Here is a 21642-nt window from a genome sequence, read left to right as displayed (position 1 = left end):
CAGGTGCTCATTCTAATGTGTTAGTTCTAATCAAAAAAAGTTCAAAACTTCAAAGAAACAGGAGCCTTTGTAGCTGATAAAATGTTTATTAGAAGAAATGAAATGATGTCAGAAATCTGAAACAAACTTGGTCTTCACCAGGAAAGGAACCACAGAAGCTAACGAAGTTTGACTAGTTTCTTGTGGACTTAAGGGGCAAAAAATAAATTATAATTAAAATCCTGCCGATTAGTTTTTATTTTCACCAAATTCTATTAGATTTGGTGTGGATTCACCCAGATTCATCAGGGATGAACCCACAGACCAAAAAGCTAACCCTGGCTGACTCCCTCACCAAATCAACCCAGAATCCAAATTGGGTTCAAACTGTACCTAGATACAGGGCTTGCCAAGAGTGAACCAGAAACTTAGGAAAAGAAAAGGAATCATTTAGTTAAACCTTTCATTTCAAACTGGTTGCCTTGTTTTAATTTTGCTTGAGTTTTGATGAGCATAAGTATCAATAAATTATCAAAAACGAAGGTTAGTAAACTTAAAAAGAAAATTACTTAGATTAAGTATATTTTACTTTTCACCTGCTTCATTTTGGTTAACCTGACATGAACCTGAATCAATCAATCTTCAACTCTTCTGCTTTAAAATCAGAAAATCTCATTCTACCTCTATGTGTTCCTGTTTTGCTTTTTGTGACCTCTATATTTATGTTCATCTCTATGTTGTAGAGTTTTACCTCTTGCAGATCGTAGAAACAAACACCTCTACAAATGCAACCGGGGTACAGTCCACATCCTAAGTCTACCCAAAACACTAAACATGTTGCTCTCTCTATCTAATTTTTGTGGCAGTTCTCTTGCTACTGTATTTCTGTCAGAGTCAATGAGCTTTGTCCCTTACAGTGTTCCTTCTTCTATTCCTCCTTGTAGAAGTCCTCATCTCAACCCAAAAATGTCCAATAGTAGTATTCTTACCCCCCTTTTCAATCCATCATCTTCTCTTCTTCCCTTCCCATCCAACCTACAGGACATTTCACCCTATATGCCTCCTACCAATGAGCACTTCAACCATGAGGCTGCATTAGCTGAAGCCAAGTTACCACCCATCAAAACATTGACCACCATTTATCTATCCTTCAAAGTCATCTACCAATGACACCACTCACGCTTTGACCTCTTCCCTCCTAGTTTCCTTAAGAAACTTCCTCATTACCCACCAAAAGGGGCTTGACATCTTAAAAAGCATTTGTTACATCATCCACGCCAGTGCCTCTCTTCAACCAACCTACTTACCTAGCCTTATCCCTCCTTTCCCAATTCCTCAACCTTCCATACCCATTCCAAGGCCTCGTGTAATTCAACCCACTTTTTCTCAAATCTATATGCCTATCCTCTCCCATCCTACCCATATTCCAATCATCTCTACTTTTCCCTCCATGCCATATTTCAGCCATAACCCAACTAACCCTTTCTCTTGCTACACCAATGCTCCACCTTCCCAACCCTTACATTTTCCCTATCCCACTAGTTCCTCTTTTGCCACCATAGCTATCTCCTCCCTCAATCTAACCTTACCCTCAACCTTTGCGACCCCCTTATCATGCCTAGTCAACATTAACACCTCTCACCTTTTCCCTGCCTACTACTCTAAAATTAAAATGATCTTCAACCACCTCATCCAATATATGGGAGTCATGCAACATCAATTAGCCACACTCCCATCATCTTCTACCAAGGTGGAGGCAACCCTTGACCTTTGTCACACTCCCCTCTCATTAGACATCCTAACCAACCCTCTCCCAACACAATTCAAAGCACCTCACTTCAAAATGCACAAAGGTATAGGCAACCCTAAAACCCATGTCTACACTTACATAGTCAAATGCATTTAATCATTATTTTGATGATCGCATGTTAGCCAAGCTCTTTCCTTGGCCACTTAGAGAAAAGGCAATAGAGTGCTTTTATTCCCTACCCGACCATTGCATCCACCTCTTTACTGAGCTCACTCATCTTTTTATCGAAAACTTCTAGAACTATATTCCCCTACAAGTGAGTTTCATAGACTTTGTACATTGTAAACAAGGTCCAAAAAGGTGTTCGACTTTATCCTACACTCTAAATTTCTCATTTCCTAAATCTCTTACACTCTCCCCAATTCTAACATCCAAAAACTATTTATAGGAAAACTTGTCCTAGAATTTCATGAGAGAATTATCCCACATGGATACTTGTTGTGACCATTTCACACATCGCCCCATTGCTAATGGGGACCCCTGCTTTTTGCTTTCTAGGGTTTGTCTTTTTAGGTCTTTTAGGGTTTTGTCTGTTAGCCTTTGCATTTTGAGTGGCGCCAAGGGGATCACCTGGATAGCAGGTTCTGCTGGAGTGATGTCCTAATCCTAAAATTTGGCTAAGTCTTAAAGTCCTGATCCTGAAATTTGGCTAAGTCTGGAAACTGAAAATCCTCCAAAAACTAGATTTTGCAATATGGCTCCTGGAGGTCTGAAACCACTCTCAAACATCCTGAAAGTATATATGGAATATAACTTAAAGTATAACTATTCCATAAAATTATCCTGACAGAGAGTTCAAAAATTCAAAAATCGCTCCGGACCCTCAGAGAGGGCCCACAGTGAGATTTTGATTTCCTTCATTTTGCAATGAAAAGAGACCAAGTTTTGATCATAAATGGAAAATAAATGACTTTCTCCACCTGCCTGAAGAAGTTTTGACTTGAAATAATGAAGTACCTTGTTGAAAATAGAAAAATCGCTCCTGACCCTCAGAGAGGGCCCACAGCAAGAAATCTTATAAGGGTCATTGCTAGCCTTATTTGGTCGATTTAAGATGTCAAAAGCATGGTGAAGGATAGAATGAGCATAATGAGGTATCCAAACTTGATCAAAGATGATAAATTGAAGGAGTTTTGCCCAGGAAAGGTAAAATCACTCCTGACCCTCAGAGAGGGCCCACAGCGATTTTCTTTGTGTGCACATTTTTGGACCTTTCTTGGACATGAATTTTTATTCATAGCAAAGAACAAGATGACATCTTCCTTGACAAAGTGATTTTTAGATGAAAAGTGAAACATTTTGGTCCAGGTAGCAAAAATCGCTCTTGACCCTCAAAGAGGGTCCACAGCGAGATTTTCAAATATGCATTATTCTTGCAAGATCAAAGTGATTTTATGATTGGAAGGGATGAAGGAAAGCATGTTCTATCCGTTGAATATAATTTGGAGGATCAGCACAAGAAGAAATCAACCCAAAATGAAAAAATCGCTCCTGACCCTCACTGAAGGCCCACAGCGAAAAATCGCTCCGGACCCTCAGAGAGGGCCCACAAGCGAGAAACCTAAAATGGGAATTTTTCATCCAAGTTTGAGGAAGGCTAAGGTTAGGCATGGGTTTGAAACGATGTTTGAAAGGCCTTGAAGTGAAAGAAGATTGTTGAGAATCAATATTTTGAAGGCAATTACAAAAATCGCTCCGGACCCTCAGAGAGGGCCCATAGCGATTTTCCAGTTTTCTCTCCTTTGTTTGAAGAATTGAGACAAAATCTTGCTTGGACAGGAGGAGAACGTGATGTGTTATGCCTTGGAGGTGATTTGAAGATTAAAAGATAAAGGAATTTGCCTAAAACCAAAAAATCGCTCCGGACCCTCATTGAAGGCCCACAGCGAGATTTTCAAAAAATGCATGTTTTCTTCAAAATGGTGCTAAGGCAAGGTTAGGATAAGGGGAAGAAATCTCCAAAAGCGTGATGAATATTATTTTGCCTTTGAAACTTGATGATTTTGGTCAGAAAATGAAAAGTCACTCCGGACCCTCAGTGAAGGCCCACAGCGAAAAATCGCTCCGGACCCTCAGAGAGGGCCCATAGCGATATTGTTGAAAATCCTCATTTTACCTTGCAACAACAAAGCGAATTTGGTTGGAGTGGATTAAGGAAGGACATTGCCAAATGACGAATGAAGTTTCAATGAAAAATGATGAAGAATCAAGCCTAAAATCAAAAAGTCGCTCCTGACCCTCAGAGAGGGCCCATAGCGATTTTTCAGGATCCTCTCCTTTGTTTGAGATGGAATTGAGACCAGATCTTGTGTGGATAGGAAGAAGAGATGATATTTTATGTCTTGGAAGCAATTTGGAATCCAAAAGATGAAGGATTAAGAGCAAGATTGAAAAATCGCTCCTGACCTTCACTGAAGGTCTAGGGCGAAATTGGTGATATCCTTCATTTTTACATTTTTGAGCGTTGATATTCCTTAAAATTCACCAAGTTGCTAACTTTGAGGCCTTTGGAAGGGCTAAATCAAATTCACATTAAATTAAAGGCATTTTAATTTAATAAATTAATTTTTAGGCCTTGAAATAATCAAAAATCCACCTTGGAGGCATTAAAATTAATTTTCAAAGTTTAAATGAAGGTGAGTGCTCAAATACATTTATTTGCTTTTACAAGCAAGTCGGCCTTCTTTTGAGGGGGATTTTATTTCATTTTCATTTCCCTTTTGGCAAGTCGGCCTTGGAGGGAATCAAGGTGAGCGCTCTATATATGGGTGATGCTTTGTTCAAGTTTAATCATTCATTCATCCTTTCCTAAGTGTGAAATTGGAGAGCTATTTGAGGAGCGAAATCCAGAGGTTGAAGTGCAATTTGGAGGAGCGAAATCTAGCTAGAGTGGAGCGAATTTCTACTAAGTGTTGAAGATCAAAGAGGGTGGAGTCTATTCTTTTTGAAGCTAGAGGAGGCGCAATTCATCCAAGGGAGAATTTTGATTTAAATTTTGCCTAGCAAAATCCATTTTTTACATCATTTCTTAGAGTTTAATACTCAAGAGGAGGTATGGCGAAACTATCTTGACACCCTTGTTCAAGGTTTGATTTTTAGACACATTTGTTTTAGAAAAGTCTAAGTATTGCATGGTTAATTAGGAAATGATAACTCTAGATTTATCATGAAGTTTCCAAATTAAAATCTTAAATCTTCCTTTTGAATCCTAATTTCTACACTTCAAGATATATTACTAATTTTGAAATGTTGTGTAGGTGTCAAGATGGCAACTCCAAAGACTGGAGTATCTACAAGTCGGCAGGTTCTCATCAAAGAAGATCCGGTCCAGGATAAGGGCGACATCCTCCAGTCTAGCACGACAAGGACGGCCTTCTTCAATCAAGCATCATCAGGAATAACTTCATCCAATCCAGCATTCCAAGGCGAGGTACATCATCATCCTGCACATCAAAGACAAAGTAAGTCAAAGCAAGGGTTCGTTGAAGAAGCAGATAGTTCCAGAAGAGTTAATTAAAGCTAGCTTCTCAGCAACATCAAATTGGCATCAACCAAGTGTCAGACAAGTTGGCATCCCAGTCATCGCTCCTCCAGTCGGTGTGGTCCACCTCAACATGTCCAGATTCAATGTACCTAACTCATGGGAGGTGGCACAAACTTCGATGTACCTACCCCAACTATCTATTGGTCGAATTTTCCAGAGAAGACATGTGTCCTTAAAATGTAATTTTATCATTGGTCAAGCATTAAATGTTATGTAATGGTTGTAACAAACCCTAATTAGGGTTTTCATTGTTGAATCTTGGCCATTGATCTCAAATTCATCTAAGCCATCGAATTGTATTGTGGGCACTATATAAGCCCCGACTCTTCATTTTGTAAAGGCAGTTGGAAGTAGTTAGAAAGGAGTTAGTGAATAGAAGGTAGTTAGTGAATAGTTAGTCAAGTTGATAGAATAGCAATTAGAGTAGAATAGGAGGACAAGGCAAGAAATTGTTGCCATTGATTGTAAACAAACTCCATTTTCATTGAAGTAATGGTGAAGTGTGTCGTTTCTTACAATATGCATGGTTTCTTGTTGAATCTTCAATTCTAGATGGTAGATGATTAGATCGAATGGAAGAAATGTGTTTGATTGATGGTGAAATTCGTATATCCATACTACTAGCAGTTTGTTGATTGCAGACTTGCCTTGTGTAGTCAACTGGAATCATTCAGCTTAAGCTTAACTTCAATTGTCGCTTCTTCATTGATATGCATCAGCCTGATGGTGTCTATGCTTGTAGTGATGATTTGAACATCATAAAGCTTTCCTTCGAAGATCGCACTAACCTTGTGGAGATGGTCCTGCGATGTCAAAACAAGACTTAGTTAGAATTTCATCAAAGATCATTCATTGCTCCTACATTCTTAGTATCAGAATTAGATCCTTTTCTCGCCCTCGTCCTTTTTCCTTTTTTTCAAATCTAAGCTAGTAAAATCCTATGTTCCAGCAATATTCACAGCAAATCAGACATTGAGGTCGTCAAGTGTAAGTCCCCTTGTGATTCCAGCAAATCACATCATACCACAGAGAGCTTATCCACACGTAGAGATCCTACAGCAAAGAACCTTGAAGTCACCCTGATTGATCCTTTTCGCGATATCTTCAGCATTCAGAGGCTTTACTCAAGAGAGGATAAGGTACCCTTGGGTATTTTATTCTGTGTTTGATAGTGTACAAAATACACATCAACAATACTCCTTCCCAATTCTTTGCACTACCTTAGAGGACTACATACAAACAATAGAGCATTTTGAGGTTTTTCCTCTTCTTCGGCCTTAGTTATGCCCCTACATCCTCATCAACCCCATCTTCCCAATAAATCAAATACCCTACAAAGAAGAGTAACAATAACTTCTTTGACCCTAAAACCAATATAAAATCCACTGTCAACCTAGCTGAACCTACCTGTTTTTCCTCTTCTACATTAGCCATCTCCCTTTGTTCACAATCCAACCATCAATGGATGAAGTCAATTAATGCCCTCCATTATGTTCTTCACTAGCTACTTGCCCATAGCTTGATCCGAATTCCCCCTACCCATCCTTTATGCATTTCTCCCCCAATACCCCAGACCTATGACCCTAAAGACTTCTACCGATACCACTCCATCAATGGCTATAACATTGAATAGGTGTATGCACTTGTAAAACCTTGTGCAAGATTTTATTGAGATTGATCTGATCCAGGTACAAGGGGTTAATGATCAAAGGAACATATTTGTGGCACCTCCAAATGCCAACTTGCAAATCTTCAAGAACCCCTTTCATAAACACTTGATTGTGAATTATGTTGATACGGCAATACCTTCTACATCCAAGCCCATTCTTGCCTCCTCCACTAAACTCATTACACCTACCATATCTCCCCCCTCTAACATCACAGTTTCGAGGATAGCAAGTGCCATTGGGGCAAGACCCTCTAGTTATCACCCTCTTAATTCCTCATATATCCCCTCTAGCTCTTCTCTCTCCTTCCCTTTTGCCAACCTTCTTTGTCATCCTCCTCGTCTTCCCAAACCAATTCCTCACAACAACTACCCAGAACTCTATACATCAAAATAGGGATTTACTTTAGATGAACAATACTAGCTTAGTGGACCCTACTTGAATCTTCAACATAATTGTTGAGACATGGACCAGCGAGGACTCGAACCTAGGACCTTCCATACGCTGCTGGAGTGCTCTACCACTGAGCTACTGGCCCCTCTTGGACCAGTCCATCGTGGGTTCGGGTGTGGCTTATTTCCAACACCAACACCCCCCCTTAAGCCACACCTCTCGTGTGCTTGGGGCTCCTAGCCTGGACCTGCCTCTGATACCATGTTGAGACATGGACCAGCTAGGACTTGAACCTAGGACCTTCCATACGCTGTTGGAGTGCTCTACCACTGAGCTACTGGCCCCTCTTGGACCAGTCCATCGTGGGTCCAACTTCCAAGTGTGGCTTATTTCCAACACCAACAATAATCATTCTAGAGTACTTTGTTAGCAACGCTTTGGATTAAAAGCCCTATCTTACCTCAAGAGTGTCATTGAGGTGTGCTAGTGGTACCCAAATTAGAAATCTCAAGTGTGCCAGCCTCCTTGTCTCTATTGGGTTGAGATTGCTCCAAACCATGTTCCAAATCATCCCCTCCAATGACCACTTCCACCTCCTCTTAGGTTGTCCCTAGTTGGACTTTTTGGAAAAATTTACTAAAGAGAAATTGTTCCTAGGGGTCTGCTTTGTGTGCATACATCTTAGTTTGGGTAGTCCTTTGTGGATTTTGTGAGATAGTGATCTCCTTATACCTGACCTTTAGTGTTTGTCCACAAGGTCTTAATTATTACATCTACAACCATATGGAGATTAATTCTTAATGTTTGACCTCTCAAGGTTGGGACAGTATCATGCTTTCATCCTAACCTTGGTTTAACAAGTGACAGATGTTTGTTGGAAGCATGAGCTTGTATGGTTGTCATTGATGTTAAACCTGATTATCCGGATGGATGTTGGTCCTGATATGCTCTTGGTTGTTGCAGATTGTGTTTTGTGTTGCAGTTAATGTTTTTGGTGTCGGTTGTGGCGTCTTGTATTCAGAATGGTCCGAAAAGCTTTTGGTGCCCTCTGGTTATTTTGTTGATTGTGTTGCGGTTTAGTGGATCATATTCTTTTGGTTCAAATATATGTTGGAAGTAGCATTGAGATGTTGTTTTGGGTCTCACCATGGCGTGTGGAGATCTGCATAAAGCATTTTGCATCAAAAGAGGTTATGTGGCCGACTGGTTGTTATTTCTACACGTTACATTTGGTAACAGCTTTGGAGATGTTTTAGTGTGTGTAGACCGTTAGATCAATCGTGGAAGGATGTATTGCAATATATTTTGGTTCCCTCTTTCTCCTGGAGTTGACCGATTTGAATATTTTAGGTCTAGGTGGCTTAGTTTGTGTAATATTGCTTATTTTGTTTTGGCTGACCCTTAATTAGGTTTTCAATGTTGTATCTCATATTTAAGATGTGCGGATAGATGAATTGTGAGGTGATGGAAAGTGGATTGTGTGAGAAGTGTATGTGAATGATATGCAAGCAGATATGAGTTTGTAGTTGTGTGAAAGTCAATTTGAGAAGAGCATTGAAGGTGATATATTCTGCAAGATAGTGTGTTGTGACAGTGAAAATTATCAGAAATGTTTGCCATGATGTTGGTCGCTTGATCCAGTTGTTCAAGGACAATTTCATGTTCAGGAGAATCCTTCTCAATTAAAATTCAACTATTTCCTTCGTTGTTGAGTGATAGTGAGTCCTTCGGCAACAGTTTGTACCTTGTCCTAAAGAAGCGATCTTCAATTGAGAAAGTCCTCTTTGTATCTTGCCTAAGGTTTGCACCTTAGCTCTGCAAGTCCTTCAAGTGTTGGTGCTCCTTGGCAGAAAGCCTAAAGCGTTGTAATCATTGTTATTCATATTGTGAGTTAAATTCTCACCGTGGTTTTTCCCTGTTTAGCTTTTCCACGTAAATCTGGTGTTCATGTGTTGATTGTGTTGATGATTGATGCTCATGTACTGGTGATTAATGTGTTATTACTATGTTAGTTAATGTTGCTTATTAATAATTTGTTTTGAAGTTCCAAACTAATTCACCCACCCTCTTAGTCCTATCGGGTGTTCAACAATTGGTATCAAAGCGTTGGTTCCTCTTTGGAAAACTTAACCGCTTGAGGTAGATCCAGAAACGGCACAGGAACTTCATGTTAAAGCATTGATGTTTGATGGAAAAAAATTTACTTATTGGAAAGAAAGAATGGAGTCTTACGGAGTCTTACAGAGTCTTACTTGGGGACATTGCAAAATGGAATCTAGGAGATTATTCGATCAAGTTATAAACGACCTCAAAATGGACCATCGACTCTGGATGAAATTAAGGCTCGGGAGACAAATGCAAAAGCTAGAACAATACTTATCAATTGTCTAAGTGATGAAGCATTTGGCAAGGTTAAGGGATTGAAGGAAGCCAAGAAAGTCTGGAACAAATTATGTTATGCATAAGAAGGTGATCCAAAGACCCAGCAAGCAAGACTTTTGAACTTGAAGCAGAAATTTGAAGCAGATCTTCAAAACATCAGCAGAAAAATTTCCAAGTCCTGGCAGATCGGCTGTTATAATAACAATACTGTGGTAGGCAGAACTAAGTATAATATTTATCCATATTTATAGATATGAACATAACTAAATAACGTATGATTGTATCAAGTGTAGTCAAATCTAGTTATCTGATCTAAATATCTCTGCATTTAATATGATTACAATAATCCATTCACGTAGGATAAGGATGGCAGAAATCAGTAATCAGGGAGAAAAGCTTAGGGCACCCTCTTGCAGTGACCATTAGGGGAAAGAACCTTTATGAGGGCACCCTATAGCACTGTGAAAGGGAGAGAACGGCTAAGGGCACCCTATTGCCAATTCCCCATCCAATCCCTACATGAAGGACTGTTAATAAACATAAGGACCTTCAGCCATGGGTGTGCATAGGAGGATTGCATGAAGGGAGAGAACAGCTGATTTAGGGCACCCTTGTCTCCTTACTCCATTACTTCCATGAAAAAGATCCGCATACTAATCAGATTTGCTATGTAATAATGTATATATATAATTTCCTTGCTAAACTATAGATTCATTCACGAAAGTTGTTTGCAATATTACCTAACCCTAATATTTAAGATATCTATATGTATATGTGCATATGTGTTTCATGTTGTGATTGAAGGATTTAAAGATCAAGGATCGTACTATTAAAAGATATTTATTTGGTAAGATATAACCCTAACCCTAAGTTGTTGCGATTGTGATTTTAGGGCAAACCTAGGGCAGATTAGGAAGGGAACATTACATATACCTTAAGACTATATGCAACCTTCCCCAATCAAGCTAATATCTTGCAAGGCCTAAAGAATCAAGGCCTGGATTTCTTTGTTCATTTTTCTTTACGGGACATTTTCTTATAAAGTTATGACATCAAGAAACTTAGAAAACCAAATTATCTCTCTCACTATGACGTTGGGCCTATGTGTCCATCAAAACCCAATCGCTTGCCTCATATTCAATCATGATCTTTTTCAGTTTTAATTCCATCATTGGCCACATTGAGGTCCTCTTAGTTGTTTGAAGTTCGGTTGGCTCTCTTGCAAAAGGAAATGCATGCATATGGCACTGACATTTCTTCAATGGACCAGCAAATCATCATGGACAGATAATGACCGTGCAAGGCCTTATGATGACATGCCAATGATTGTATGATATGGCATATTGTACCAATTCTTAGTCAAGTGCAACCATTTTTCTTATAAGTTTGCTGAGTTGTAACATTATTCCTCAATCTTGCGCTCAACCATTTTCAATTTTCAGTCAACCAATATTTTGTCCCTCGAGGTGCAATGTGGGGATTTTGATTCTTTTTAATCCTTCTAGAGGGCTTCGTCTGAAGAACCTTTCCAGCATCCCAATACAAGCCCTTCACGTATTACCAACATTCACCGTGGCAAACTTGGGAATGAGAATCTTCTCCATCAACCATTGATTTATGTGATTCCTTTCTTGATCTTCTTGCAAGTAATTATGAAATTCCCCGCTGTTATTTCATATATAAGGAATATCCATTGGGCATGCCATGTATCCTCTTCATTAGCTTTGATTTCTACTACAGTAGTCTTCTTTATGCTCTTCTGATTCCCCTGCGCTGTCTTCCAAATTCAGGGATTCCCTCCGTCCATCCACGAAACAGTACCCCCGTGGTAGTAGTGCATTCATTCCAGATAATATATGGGCCAATTGAAGAAGAATACCTAATTTAATGGATATGATATTATCACTATCAGGAATAACATGTATCCATGCCAATAATATTACCTGCCAATTATGAATGAGTTTAAATAATATGTAATCAATCTGGCACTTAGAACATGTCATGGTGTATATAATCCCCAACAATTCGTGAATAGACTCAAGGAAATGCATGTCCCATTCTGTCAAGCTCGAGTGGCAAGATCAACCCTTTCTTTACTCTGCCTCGTTTGAGGGATCTCATAATTGTCATTGGCAAATGCACGGATTATGACCTAAATTCACGGCATTCCTCCAAGCTTCTCAATCTCCCTTGGAAAGGCCCATTCTAAAATCTCAATACTATCTTCCCAGCATTTAAAAGTCGAATTTATGAATACTGAAGGCAAGAAAAGGATAATTAGGAACGTTAAAACTCTATGGAATAACTTATAAAATATTAGGAACAAAACCTGCAAAATCACTTTCCTCGAACCAACAGGAGGGACTGGATAAAGAACACATTTAGGTAGTAAAGAGCAACATAAAATCCACCCATTTAAAATGATAAAATAAGCAAGAAAAGTAACGAGAGTAAAGGTGAAGTGTATACAGGCTCCTGAAGCCCAATTTGTGCAATACTCTCCATTAAGGCCTTGACCTTGTCTGGATCGTTTGCCCTCGTCCTTGACAATGGCCGCCTTATTTTATCCACTGCGATCTCAGCTATAACAAGCCCCCTATTTTTCTGAAAATTAACTGCAGCCCCTGCAAATATTCATTACACTGTCACTTCACATTTAATACCCACATATTCTAAGTCACTGAAAACAAACAAATTATGGCCCAAAACCGATTAGCCTTCAAAGGTGAGTTATCACAAGAATCGACGACAAAAAGATGGCTACTTGAAGTGCTGAACTTTGGAAGAGCGAAGCTAGAAATCTGTGATGATGTTAATAGTGAATATACTAACCATTGCCAGTGCCTTCCCCGGATGTGGCAGAGCAGGCCACTGGTTTGTAAGCAGCCAATGACTTCGTGGGGAAAGTTCGCAATTTATAGGGAAGATGAACAAAACCAGTCATCGTGTGCAGAATTGCTGCCTCATTGTTTTGCCATCATTTTAATATGGGCTAATTGGGGAAAAGGTCCCAAACCCAATAACCGTTTACCCTTTGCCCGTCGATCTCCAAATAATTTTTGGATTATAAATAATATAAAACTTTAAACAGTTTATAATTTTTTATGAATAGGCTTCTCTATTAATTAAAAATATTAAAGTACATATTCACAAAAACAGGTCGGGGAATACAAGATCATCCCGTGAGAGTCACTGGCTGGAAACAAAGAAAACAAGCTATTCATCAAAAAACTTCTTGAGGTTGCCAAAGCAGTGGCAGCTGAGGGAGGAGGATTAAGATCATCTTTTTTGCCCCATACATCAGTGGGGCCAGAAGTCAGGTCTGGTACAGACCACCCATCTTCAGGATCTTTTTCAATTTCTCCTTCCTCCTGCCTGGGAGGCAAGATCGCCAGAGCCAGGCGAGGAAACTTTGAAGTGGTGGTAGAGGGCCACCCAGAATCATTAGCAGCAGGAGCAAAAGTCACAGGAGCAGCAGAGGGCCACCCTGAGGTAGAACCCCGACGCAACGGAGAAGCCGAGCAGCATCGCCAAGCATCATCTCTCCTGCCCGAGGGGCAGCGAGGAGGCTGGGACCGTGGGGTCTGAGAGGGGCAGGCAAAGGAGTTGCGACCGCCGCCGCGGCCACAGGGCGAAGTACGGTCGGCAAAGACAAAGTCCGAAGGGCACTCAGACAATCGCACAAGGGGCATTGCCCTAGTGCTGGAGGAGCTCCTGAAGGTGGGCCACCTCCAGGGCCACCTTGTCAGCTTGTACCTGCATCTGCATTAAAACATTGTTACAAATGCAAGCTTTAGCATAAAGCGAAACATTAATATCCAAGCAGCTATGAGAAAAAATAACAACATTTCTATCCTTCCAAAAAGTGTATAGGATCTCCATTCAGAAAGCATGCCATATCTGGGAGAATTTATAGGGGATTCTAGGCGAATCACCCAAAAGAGCCATGTGCCAAGAAAATGGCTCAGGCCGAAAAGGCCGAAAGAAGTCATGAATCCAGCTCCAACACTGTTGAGCTCTTCTACAGAACCAAAAGATGTGCATAAAAGTTTTTGGGTAACCACAAAAAGGGCATCGGGGATCAGAAACTCCCAAATGCTTGAATCTAGAACCCAAAGGCAATCCTTGAAAGAGTACACACCAAGCAAAGTGTGCAATCTTGGGTTCAGTGATGGCGGACCAGACAGCCAAAAACCTAAATCTCCAGGAAGTCTGAGAATCTGCAAGTATCACCATTGATTGAGGGTATGAACCATAGGCAAATGAGGAACCAACCAGAGATAACCCATTTTGGGTTTGTAGTTGGTAAAAGGAGTCAAAGGATACCACTTCTAGTCTTTCCACCAAGGTCTAACAGACCAAATACCGAACTTATGAAGTAAATTTGAGGGAAGAGCTGAGACCAAAAGGTCGTAAGTCTGTTGATTTGGCCGAGACAGGCAAAACTGGACCTGGAAGTCCTCCCAAGACCGGAGGCTCATAGAAGTTCTGGAAAATAGATCCTTAGGTGTTCTAATGTCACGTTTGTGAAAGCACAGAGCATTGACACCCTAGATTTTGGCTAGGGGTAACCCTTGCACCTGAAAAAGAGGTGACCACTAGAGGTTGTGTTGATTCATGGATAAGTCGTCCCAAAAGCCATCGTTGGCCCATCGAAGCCAAGGCTTGATAGCTTCCAAAGCATGCCAAATACTTTTGACCACAAAAGTACCATGTATCTGAACAAGGTCTTTCATAGTGAGCAAGGCTTACAAGCCAATCCCCTTCCAAGCTGGCCTTTTGGAAGGAAAGCCTGAAGAAATGCACTGTTGCAGAAGAATTTTCTAGGCCTCATCACCAGATAAGGTTCTGATAACCCACTTAGCACATAAGGCCAGCCCTTGGTTCTAGGTAGAAATAAGACCAAGCCCTCCGGATTCCTTGGGAAGACAATAGTATTCCCAAGCAACCCTATGAAAACCGTGATGGTCAAACCCAAAGGCCCAGAGAAAGACCCGCAGAAGTCTTTCCAACTTCATGTAAGAGGCCTTAGAAGGAGCCCAACATGAGGAGTAGTAGACATGGGTGGCGGCCAACACTTTGGAGAAAACTTGGAATTTACCAGCCAAAGAGAGAGGCTTGGTGATCTAGTAGGCAAGCTTTTTCTCGATTCTAGCTAAGACCGCATTCCAGAGATCCAAAGGCGAAGCTTGGAAGGCAAAAGGAATGCCTAGAAAGCGAAATATTTCGCCATGCTGAAGTCATTTCCAATCATAATGAAGGATCCAAGGTGGGGTGGGAAGAAAAGACTGCCTATAGCATTGCGTCTTGTGCCATTGAATGGCCGAACCAGAAGCCAAGCAAAAAGTGTTGACACCGAAGAGTGGCCTGCACATTATCTTCGTCCTCAATGAGAGTGAGAAAGGAATCATCCGCAAAGTGACCATTGACAAGTTGAGAAGGTGACTCAGGCAGGGAGATACCACGGACACGCCCAACAACGATAGCATTAGCAAGTAATGACCAAACCCTTTCGTTGCAAGAACATATAAAGTAGGAGCCAGAGGACAACCCTGGTGAATGGATCTGAAAAGGCCAAAAGCCTCAGACTGTCGGCCATTAATGGTGATGCATGCCGAGGCATCTCCAAATAACATATGAACATACTGAATGAAATGGGGACCAAAGTCGAGGGCTTTGAGCATAGACAAGATAAAAGGCCACTCAATGCGATCATACACTTTAGCGAAGTCAATCTTGAGAAAGATTGCCCACTGTTGAGAGCGTCTGGCCTAGTCCATCCCTTCCCAAACATCAATGATATTATCCTGGATTGGATGGACAATAAGCAAGGTAATAGGCCGCCAATTGCAAATGTCCTCTGGGTCCCCAGCCTTAGGGATAAAATTGATGTTTCCTTGGTTAATCATTTTTCCCAAGGAGCGGGAATGAAAAGCTTCCAGATAGACCTTATGAAGATCAGGACCAACACAAGGCCAAAGAGGTTTGTAGAATTCACAGGGGAAGCCATCACAGCCCGGGGCTTTGTCATCTACCATAGAAAAAGCGGCTCCCTTGAGATCATCAATGGTCAGTAAGAGATCACAAAAGGCTTGTTGAGAGTCGGAGAGACATTTGGGAACAACGACTAAGCAGTTTTGTAAGGCTTGGGTTCTGGCCAAAGAATCTCCCTGCGCTGTGAGCACCTTCTCATAATGACAAACAAAGGCTTGCAATATGTCAGGCAATTCGGTGAGAAAAGCTTGTCCCTCTTTTATTTTCTTAATCCCTACAGAGGTATGATGGGCATGTAGAGCCAGGAAGAATTCCTAGAAGCCCTATTGCCCACCTTGAGCCAGTGCCACCTGGCTTTGATTTGAGCTCCTCTGGCATAATGACTATCAACGACTTGTTTCTGATGGCGGAGCTGGGCTAAACTGAGTTGCAGGGTAGAATCAAAGGGATTCAAGGCCAAAGCTTCTGTGGCAGCACATAGAGCTTTGGTGGTCACATCATACGACCACCTGTGGTAGATGGCGAGCTGCCTACCATAAAAAGTTTATAATTAATATTAATATTAATAAAAAATTTAGAAAATTTAATAAAAAGATGTTCATTTGTAAATTTATAGTTGACTTATAAATGTGGTCAATTGCATATGGCATTTTTTATTTAAGACAAGTTGTTCTTTAAATATCTATTTATAATTTTGTTTTTTAAATTATGTTTTCAATAACCATTCATTTGTATTAGATGCAAAACTCAAAACAATTTCTATTTACACATTTATCTCATGCTTCCTCTCGCATCCATATGGGTCAACTCCATCTACTATATGTACCTACACAAATAATAAATGGTGTAAGGCTCCTACAAGACATCAAGCAAAATATAATTCATAATTCAGTCATGTCATCATAGAATTCATACAAAATCACAATTAAAAATTAAGATGATCAAATACAAATTAAAATGATTTAATTCCAAACTCAAGCTCAACAACCAAAATAAATGCATTCATTTTTCAAATTTGAAGGAATCATAAAAAGGAAAATAAGTAGCATCATATTCCCAACACTATAAACTAGCACTTTCATGGTTTGCATGCAACGGAAGTCGATAGGAAAAGGAATACGTGTTTGTATTATATGTGATAATTGTATGTGTGGAATGTAAAGGTAGGAATAGTGGTTAGCATTAATATTGTATTGGTTGTTTTTTTCGTTCCTTTTTCTTTTTGTAGGTGTATGTATGATAAATGTTCTATTTAGGTTTGTAGGAAAATGGTATTTATTGTATTTTGTATGGTGTTGTAAATAGAAAGTTATATTAATGAAGTGCAAGAGAAGCAATATATATTAAGGTTTCATATGTACAACATTGGATTTGAGTGATCTACAAGCTGACCTAGATCTCTATTTCCTTATTATTGCTCAACATCTTTGCAACCAGATACAGAGGTTGATTCCTATTCGTTACCGAGTCATAATCTGCCTATAAGTAAATTAATAGTTTCTCACCCCCCGGGACCCCAAAGGGGAGGGATCCACCGCCCGACCCTAAGGCGAACTGTCCTTCTAGCCTTAGAGAATCTTGTTCCCTTTGTGACTTATTCTAGCAGGCTTATTAATTAAGGGGATCGGTCACAAGTTCTTCTATCCATCCGTTATTAGTGTAACACCCCCTGAGGTTTGTCCTTTGTTTTATTATTTGATTAGGAGAGTAAAGTATTTATTGTTTGTACTTAGTAGAAGTGTTGTGCACTTTGGAAACAAGTAATAGTAAAGGATAGGATTTCGCTTGAAGATTGAATCTATAATGTTTTAGTATTCAATGTATCATATGATACATTTAAAGTAGATTTCAAATTTGTATAGTTTATCTGTAGTTATTGAAGGGACTAAGAAAAGGATAGAAATTGTGAATTTGTACAAGGGAAAGTAAATTGTTCGATAGTGTGGGTTGGTTTGAAATTTGAATGTATGTATGGGTATTTTATGTTTGGATTAGGTTAATTCCATAAATGCAAAGTACAAAACAAAATGAGTTTTTTTGGGGGGGGGTGTGATAAGTGCGTTGTGAATTTTGCTTAATTGTACAACATTTATTAAGTTTTTCAAAACAATGATTGGTTTATACATGCAATTATATATAAAGTATAATTAGAGATAAAATAATAAGCTTTGCAAAACAAAGAGAAATATAAGTTAGTGGAATAATTGATGTCCGCAAAGACATAATAGTATGTAATACTTGAAAGTACAAGTTGTTTGAAATGTAAAATGTAAATAAATATGATCAAACATTTAATAGCTTTGTTTGAAAATTGAGCAAAGCATGTTTCATGTTACTTTTAAATATATGAAAAAAGGATATTAATATGTATGGTTTTGTGTAATTATGTAAAGAACCAGAAGATAATATTAAAACGCACTTTTGGATTTGTTTTCTTTAAAATAATAAATTTACAAGAACTTGTATACATAAAATCACTAAAGGTGCTTTGTAAGATTGAAGTTATAAGAGGTGGTCAAGTATAAACATGATTAATTAAAAGCAGTATATATAAATAAGTTATTTATAATATTTTTATTAAATTGAAAGAAGATATCTATATTAATACCAAGGAAGGGAAAAATAATGGAGCAAGAAAAGAGAGAAAGTGATGCATACATAAATTGATATGCTGTGATTGTTATGGTATAGATAAAAATAAAAGAATGGGAAACAGAAAGTGTAGAGTAAGAATTTTTTCATTGTTTTGCTTGTACAATTGAAAAATAATTAATGTTTAAATATCTAAGATATACAGAAAATACTAATTTGAAGTTTTAATTATTAAATAAATGTATAATATTTTTTAAAAACAATTAAAGGTGGCTATTATAGAACAGTGGAATTTTGAGCAGATCATAAAAGAAAGTTCAAAAATATTAACCTACATAGTAAATCAATCTGTAAATATTTTGAGTTGTAAATATTAATTTACAACTCTAAGCAATCTGCAAATTAGGTGTGTTGTTAGCTACTTAGAACTATTATAGCTAAATTCATATATAAATCTATAGTATAAAGACAATAGCTAAGTTTAGTTATTAAAATATTTGATTATCCCCTAAATATTCGTAGTGATCAGGAAAATGACTACATTAATCAAACCATTTACGATAAGACATTTCAAAAGCATGTCATATAACCCTCAATAAAATGGGATGAGTGAGTCTTTTATTAAAATTTTGGGAAAAATGCTTACAAAATTTTAAAATAAAGATACACCAAACTAGTATACAAATATAATAGTAGTACTTCGAGCCTTCCACATAACCTAAAATTAACAAAATATTTCCATTTCAATTAGTTTATGGACTAGATGCATTACTACTAGTTTAACACATATTTTACAATTTGGGAACCGTGAGTTTACTAGAACTAAAAGATGAAGATTCTATCAAACACCAATTGGTAGAGCTAGAAGGATTAAGTACAAATTGGTTACTTGCAATATACAACAAAATATAGGATAAATAAATGTAAAAGACATGGCATGATTGAAATACAAGAACTAAGTAGTTTCAACTACAAGATTTGGTACAAATATACAACAATGACTTCAAAAGACTAGGTAAACTAAAGCTATATTGGCAAAGAGTATAATACATAAATACCATATAATCGATTAGAGTGTTTCAATCAAAAACCTTAAATAATGAAATTATAAAAGGATATATTAATGGATCAAGATTAAAGAATTATTATGAATTAGATTAAGCTTAAAACTAGAAGATAATTTATACTCAATAATGTACCACTAAAAGTACTTACTATATGAAATAAGATCTTGCATATAAATGTCTCATATCTAATCAATAATTAAATACTAATAGTGGAAGCCATAAAATCATCATTGAAGGATGAAAAAAACATAAAATGAGGAAAGGGGGAATACAAAACACATGACTTGTTGTTTTCATGACCTACCAATGATGGATCATATAGGATGGAGTCGTGCGCGAGGAGCTATTGTGCTCGAGCTAGGGAATCGATCTCAGGGTTGCGGGTGTTGGGGGAGGTTAGGTGGTTGTGGGTGGTGCGTTGATGTTGCGTGAGGCAGGGGCTTGAGGCTTCCTACAGTTGCGTAGTCTGCCTACGAGGAAGGGCGGTGGGGGTCCAATTTGCCCTGTGGTGGAGCTTGGAAGGGAGGGTGTTTGGTTCCTTGCAAGGGTTCGTGAACCCCTTGCTCGCTTCTTTCCGGGGTGTGGGATTTTCGCGAGGTGCTATGTCTAGTACACCCTTGCAAGGGTTCGTGAACCCCTTGCTCGCTTCTTTTCGGGGTGTGGGATTTTCGCGAGGTGCTATGTCTAGTATTAGTGGAGAGACCTCGAAGGCGTCTCCCGATATGGATTTTTGTGCTGCGGTGGGTTTAAAATCCTCATCCCAAAGTTTCAAGACCTTTGATAATAACCTTTTTGCCTCAGATTCGGGGATTGGTAGTGCTGGTGGCTCTTGGATTTCGAAGATTAATGGCCGTCTGGAGAGGTGCAGTGAGAGGCCGAGGTTGGTTATTCCTTCGGAGATGATAGCTAAAGATGTTGAATACTTCTTAAAACACTCGTTATATTGCAAGTTTTTTGGGATGAGGGTTTCCATGCAATTTTTGGAGAACTGGGCTCAGAGGACTTGGGCACCAGAAGGGGAAATGGAGATTATGTTGCTAGAAAACAACTACTTCATGGTTACATTTAACTGCATGGAGGATTGCAATAGGGTCTTTGAAGGAGGGTCGTATTTTTTCAACCAGGTGGGGTTGTTCATCAAACCTTGGCATGTGGGGTTTAACGCTTTGGCGGAGCTCCTGAATAAGGTCCCAGTGTCAATTCGTTTACCGCATTTTCCGGTGGAATGTTGTCGGAAGGATGTGTTGTGGATGCTCGCTTTAGTGCTTGGGAGGCCAGTTGGATCCTCAACGCAAACCTTGGGGAGAAAGGTAATGATTTTCGCCTGTATCTATGTTGAAATTGATCTTAGTAAGCCCATGCCAGATGGTATAGATATGTGTGTGGGTTCTTATTCTTGGGTGCAACAGTTGGATTATGAGACTTTACCATTTCGGTGTCGTCTGTGTCATGAGTATGGTCATTTGCAGCGCAAGTGTCCTAGATATAAATCGGTGGTGCGCCAACCTCAACAGCTGGCCCGTAACATAGATGGGGCTGACAAAGGAAAAGCTGCCATGTCTGTTGAAGTTCTGGGTGCTGATGGTTTTGTCCCAATTAAGACAAAGAACAAGAATCGAGGATAAAAGAGGCCCCTTCAAGAGAGACAAGAGGAGGATACCTTTAACAGATTTGAAGCCTTGGAGAACCTTACCCAACAGGAGGTGAACCCAGGGTTAACTCCTTTGGATCATGGTGCATTAGGGTTGGTCCCTGATAATGTGAATTGGGACTCTACCCGGGCTCTGCAAATAGTTGGGAGTCACCAAATGGAGATGGATCAGGCACTAATGGCTTAGTTGGGGCCCATTTTTGGTGCTGAAGTGAAGTTGGCTGGGGGGGATGGTTCTCCAGTAGCTCAAAAATTGGAACCTGATGGGGTCAAAAGTAACAAGATCACCTTACATTTGGGTCTTCACCATAAGGACATTAAGAAAGGACCAACGGAGAAGATTTCTAAGGTTGGCAGAAAGAAGGATTTGGATAAGATCAAATTGATGGGGGAGAATTTGGTTGAGTCAGGGTCAGTAAAGACTCTGCATTCTCATTTTTCCAATTCCCCGAAATGATTGTGTTGTCATGGAATGTGAGGGGCTTGAACAGTGGCCCTAGACAAAAAGTTGTTCGGGAGTTGATAAGGAGTCATTCTCTTGATGTCCTTTTTTTGTAGGAAAC

At 39.3% G+C, this 21642-nt stretch overlaps 1 protein-coding gene across 1 annotated transcript in view; it reads right to left on the bottom strand.

The window, feature by feature from the left end:
- LOC131070916 (sulfiredoxin, chloroplastic/mitochondrial) overlaps positions 1 to 12811 on the bottom strand; it is a 41378-nt gene extending 28567 nt beyond the window's left edge. Inside the window, exons 1-2 of the mRNA XM_058006601.2 lie at positions 12608 to 12811; positions 12245 to 12399 (exon numbers count right to left, since the gene is read on the bottom strand). Of these exons, the coding sequence (XP_057862584.2) occupies positions 12245 to 12399; positions 12608 to 12719 (267 nt within the window). The 5' untranslated portion in view covers positions 12720 to 12811. The remainder of the gene's footprint in view (positions 1 to 12244; positions 12400 to 12607) is intronic.
- Between the last annotated feature and the right edge of the window lie 8831 nt (positions 12812 to 21642).

This window comes from Cryptomeria japonica, chromosome 1 (assembly GCF_030272615.1).
Source record: "Cryptomeria japonica chromosome 1, Sugi_1.0, whole genome shotgun sequence".
NCBI classification, from domain to species: Eukaryota; Viridiplantae; Streptophyta; class Pinopsida; order Cupressales; family Cupressaceae; genus Cryptomeria; species Cryptomeria japonica.
The sequence above is the reverse complement of the archived record's forward strand: the minus strand, read 5'-3'. Positions and strand labels throughout refer to the sequence as shown.